Raw genomic sequence first — 5,621 nt, forward strand, 5'->3', positions numbered from 1 at the left:
AGGAGGTCGTTGAGCTTTAAATAGAAAAATAAAAATAAATAAAATAAAAAAAAATGTTCCCCCAATGACATCAGAGTTAATGTCTTGAATAACAAATTTGAAAGTGTAATTATTTATTTATTTTTATTTCCTAGTTATCGATGAGATGGAGAAAAATATATAACGTGATAAGTCAATGATGCTACTTTACAGAGGATTTTTAATACAGGATACAATGAAAAAATATATTTACTAGAGGATTTTTTAGTGGTAATAAAATACAAGGGCTTTCCAGAAGAGAAAATAATAGACAAGAGTTTTATTAGATGTTCTGGAGAAGAGAAATAACAAAAAAAGTTTTTGAAAGGAATTTTAGAGGGAAGAAAGGGGAATTTTTCTGAATAAGTTTTTTTAGAATAAATTCCCACTAAAGATATATAAGAAAATAAAAATTTGCTGAGGTATTTATAGAAGAAGTAACAAATATTTTGTGAGGAATTTTAAATACAAAATAAAATATTTAAGTGAGGATTTATTACCAGAGAGGTAATTTAAGCGAGAAGAAAAGCGGAGGAAAATTTAGAAGAGGATTATTTAGAAACAAAAAAAAATACAAAATTAATGAGGATTTTCGAAAAAACAAAGAAATTTTTTTAGATCTCATAAAAGTGCAATTTTGTGAGGAATCTTACACAGGAGAAATGATCAGTTTTTATCTTAAGCTCTTTACTAAAAATTCCTATTCTAAATCCTAACTCTAATTCTACTTTCTACAAAATTTTTGCTTCTATAAAGGAAATTCAAGAATTTTATAAAAATAAAAAAGAAATGGAGGAAAGTTTTAATGAGGACTTTTAGAGGAGAAAATACAAGAGAACTTTTGAAGAGCAGTTTTAGTAGAGAAATAATAGAGGAATTACTTATTGAAGTATCTTTTATATTAGAAAAAATAATAATTCAAATTTTATTTATTACTGTTACTTTTCTAACATTATTACTTACTGTTAGAAAAATATGAATGGAGAACATTTATGAAGATTAAAAATAAAGATGATATAATGGAGTGGAGGTTTTTAGAAAATTTTTTTAGAGTAGAAATAACAAGAAATTTTAGTAGAGGGTTATCTTAAACAGGAGAGAATTTTTAAATAAGAAAACAACACAAAGAATTTTTAATTGACGTTTCCGAAAGCGAAAAAAAAGAACAGTAGACATTCCGAATATTTTCATGTGTGCACGCTAATAGTTTGTTTATTTATTTATCCTCTTCTCTTCCTGTAACTTTAGTCGTTAATTCGGAGCTGTGATGGCACACATTTCTAAAATATTTATATTTTTAATCTCAATCTGTCATACCATAAGCGGAGATTATCAGAAGATTAGTAATGAGTTTTTCGCTCCCGGTTGTCATCGCCTGATTATCATCACTACTTAATTTAAAATGGCGTGAAGATTTCATCGGTGATATTTTCCAACGATGTCGGGGGATGGTATTTGGAACAAAACTTATCATTCCCGTGTTTCCGATAACTGTCACCAGATTGCGCTCCACTGTCGAAATCATTCGCAGCAACTTTTCTTGTAAGAAAGGAAGCAAAAATATCTTAATGATAAAATTATTGAAGGGATCTGTAAGTATATTTTTCTCTTCTCGTTAGAAGTTTTATTGATTTTCTTGGATTTATTCTCGATTCTTATGACTGATTCTAATCGTAAAGTTGTTTTATGTCGTAAAGTCAGACCTACAGATCGACTCTACATTATTACTCATGAATATTGTAAGTGAGAGAATATACAAGAGTTCTGCATACATTGGGGAATATTTTGTATTTTTCTCTTCTCTTTCTTGAGCTAGTTTAATGGATTTTTTATGGATAAGTTGTATGAGCTTACATCTAAAATTTGATATGTATATTTTATTTTATTATGAGATAATATTCATGAATTTATCATTTATAATTTTTTTTTCTGTACATTAATTCGTTTAATGCCTTAGTTTGTATAAGCTAGCTTCTACTACGATCTGTTTTATTTACGAGGTTATCTGACTCAGTTCCTTTGTAGTATAACGTAACATTGTTTTATTAAATAAATAATGTGCCAAATAAATCAAAATCTTAGGGAAAAAATTGACAATAATCCTTAAAACACGTCGCCAAAACTAATCTTTGAATCATAAACGATTCGCATCAAGAAAAACCATCAATACCATACGAGACTATATCGATCAGCAGTTTAGCAATAAAGAAAAACACAAAATAGAATATATCCCAGACATAAATACTGGGTATCAACGATTACACGCTTAATTATCAATAGCTAAAGGCAAGATGTCGTTAACAGACATAAGCCATTGTGGTCGCACACAATAAACGAAAGAATTATGATAGAAGTTACTACACAGAAAAATTGAAAATGAGATAGTTTAATACGGTGCTAAAACCTTTATTTCATTACTGTCTTACATCTGGCAGTGTGCATTTCTAAATTCAAAATGACACGTCACATAAATTCCGTTTGCTTGTTAGGTTATGAAATGACTTTCATACTAGCTGAAAGTCGATTGCTAGACTAAGAAAATTAGAATTTGTATTAATAATAGTTTGAAGATTCGTATCTCTACACCATCCTTCAGTATTCTGTTACATAAAAGAAAATACAGCAGCATCCACAAATGACTTCACAAACAGTAAAGTGGATATAGCTGATTGCATTTGCAATATTCGAAGAAATGTTACGTCTAACAGCTTAGAAATTTAATTTTATTATTTTGTACCTTCGTGGTATTAAACATACACAAAGTATTAGAAGGATATAGAGGATTTGTACGCGCTAATTAATTATCTAAATGATAAATTTGCTGTTTAAGAGATTTAAACTGCTTCTAAAATTTAAGTAACTTTTTCAAAACTTCAAATGAATGATTTGTTTTTAAAACTAGTGTTTTAGCTAGTATTTTATGACTTAAATTATACAAACAAGTATCCGTATAAATAAATAAATAAACGTAGAAATTATTATTTAAATGCGGGTATTGATTATTCATTACATGTCACGCATCACACAAGTTTTCGTAAAGTATTAAGTATACAAAAAACAAAATTGAATCTAATTGGTTGATAATAATTCAAAATTCATGACGTAAAAAAATATAACGGCGATAATATTTGATGTTGATTGTTATGTCATATTTACGTCACATAACTAATTTGTCGACTGTAATCACCGGTAGAGGCGGGACGATCATCGACGAGAGATTTTTAATAAATGTGCTATCATAATTTTTCTTTTAACATTGATGTTTATAATTAATTAAACGCAATTATATTTGAAATGTTTGTTAATTAAATAACAAAAGAAAATTATTATTTCCTTTGCAGACATAACGGAAGAATTTTGAGTTAACGATCGAAAAAAAAAGATAAACTTTTGTCATCGTTGGACCACTAAAACAAAAGCTTAACTTGAAGAATTGTATAATTATTTATCATGTTTTGGATAAACGACAGCGAAGTGAATTACACAGAATTTAATTTCAGCGATTACATCCCTTATTCGGAGCGACCGGAAACTTATATAGTACCAGTAGTGCTTGTTATAGTGTTCTTAGTAGGCACGCTTGGAAATGGTACACTGCTTTACATATTTATGAAAAATAAATCGATGAGGAATGTTCCTAACATGTTTATCATCAGCCTCTCCATTGGTGACTTGATCGTTATCATAGGATCCGTTCCATTCATAGGGACCGTGTACATCGTAGAGAGTTGGCCTTACGGTGAGTTGATCTGCAAACTTAGCGAATTTCTAAAGGATGTGTCAGTTGGAGTAACGGTATTAACCTTGACAGTGCTTAGCATCGATCGCTATCTAGCCACTGTGGTGCCGATGCAGAAGTATAAAAATCCTCATTCCAAATACTCCACGTTCTTCATCACAGTAGGAATCTGGTGCGCTTCTATAGGTCTAGCCATTCCTGGAGCGCATTACTCGTATATATTACACCTAAAAGGCCGTGGTAAATTCATAAACGTATGCTATCCTTTCCCGTTACATCTCATGTTATGGTACCCACGCACCATAGTTCTTGTGAAGTTTTTTCTATTATATACCCTCCCTCTCATCATAATAGGTACTTTCTACGTATTTATGGCACGCCATTTGTTACTGAGTTTACGTAACAATATCGGGCAGAACGATAGCCACATAAAGCACATGAGAGCCAGATCCAAAGTGGCTCGCATCGTACTGGCTCTGGTTATCGTTTTTGCCATCTGTTTCTTCCCAAACCACGTGTTCATGCTGTGGTTCTACTTCCATCCTAATTCTTTAAGTCTATACAACGAATTCTGGAACACATGGAAGATCTGCAGCTACGTGCTGACATTCGTTAATAGTTGCATGAATCCTATAACACTTTGCATGATTAGTGGGGTGTTCAGAAGTTACTTCAGAAAGTACCTCTTTTGTTGCTGCTGTCCTGTTAAGAAGAAGAAGAGATTTATACATTTTGGTACCAAATCTTCTTCTAGAAGCAACTCTCGTCTTACCACATCCACACGTCTGTGATTCTGGGAGAGTTTTCTTCTTTTATATATTATTTATTTATAAAGAAATTAAATTTGCATATTAAAACACGGAGAAATTTTTCCAGATAATGGCAATGTCCATAAAGAAACTACGCAAAAAATAAAAATAAAAAGCAAAATCTGCTTGAAAAATTTAAATAAACGATTTTCTTTCTTATTATTAATGCGCACAGTATATTTTTAAAAAGAAGAATTCATAAACTGAAATTATTTTATGAAGATAAATAAATATATAATGTAGTTTATGATGTAAGTAAATAATAATAAAAGTTCAATTTTTTGAAAATAATAATAATAATATTTTTTATTAAATTAGAATTATTACCGGATTTTAATAATAAAAGAATATTACAGAATTGATTAAACGGTTGGAAACCATCGTTCAAAAAATTAATTTTGACTTCAATATTCGATTACATGTAGAAAATTCAAAACACCAGGCATACAATAATATAAATTGATTCTTCGTGACCTTTAAAGAGAAAGATAAGAATTCAAAATAAATAAATGTATAAATAGAGAAAGCGTAGAGAACTTCCTTTCGTGCAGACAATATTTAAAATTTTTAATGTCATAATAATATATATAAATCATAAATAATTCATCATTTATTTCTAATAAATATAAGAAAATTCTTTTAACAATTCACATAATAATAATAATAAATATAAATAAAATAATGACAATTAAAAGATCGTGTTTTAATATATGAATTTCATAACGTGTGAAATTTAAATATTAAATTGAAAAAACCCAGTAGTCAGTTGCGTAACATTCCTGGCAAAAAAGTTAAAATTATGTCAAGCACCATCTATTACGCGGTTTTATTAAAAGCATTTATATTATTAATTATTATGAAATGGCAAAAAGGTGAATTTTAAAAGTAAAGATGAGTTTTGTAAAAACTGTAAGTGGGCCTCTATCTCCCCACCCCGTCGTCCTTTAACCATCAAAATTTAATAGCATTAATTCCCTAAATGCACAAACATCCCTACAAAATTTCAGAAACTTTCGACAAAAGGCACAATAGTTATTAATTTTCAGAAAACAGTT

At 29.4% G+C, this 5,621-nt stretch overlaps 1 protein-coding gene across 1 annotated transcript; it reads left to right on the plus strand.

The window, feature by feature from the left end:
- Nucleotides 1-3,468: 3,468 nt before the first annotated feature.
- Nucleotides 3,469-4,735, plus strand: LOC111635665 (neuropeptide CCHamide-1 receptor-like). The gene has a single exon (XM_023380691.1). The coding sequence runs from the start codon at nt 3,469-3,471 to the stop codon at nt 4,546-4,548; it is 1,080 nt and encodes a 359-aa protein (XP_023236459.1). The 3' UTR covers nt 4,549-4,735.
- The last annotated feature ends 886 nt before the right edge of the window (nt 4,736-5,621 follow it).

This window comes from Centruroides sculpturatus, unplaced genomic scaffold, assembly GCF_000671375.1.
Source record: "Centruroides sculpturatus isolate CEXI.00-Female unplaced genomic scaffold, Cexi_2.0 scaffold896, whole genome shotgun sequence".
In the NCBI taxonomy this organism is placed as follows: domain Eukaryota; kingdom Metazoa; phylum Arthropoda; class Arachnida; order Scorpiones; family Buthidae; genus Centruroides; species Centruroides sculpturatus.

What these genes read in the sequence shown, in the direction of transcription:
- LOC111635665 (XM_023380691.1), top strand. Translation starts at nt 3,469, where the DNA reads ATGTTTTGGATAAACGACAGCGAAGTGAATTACACAGAATTTAATTTC.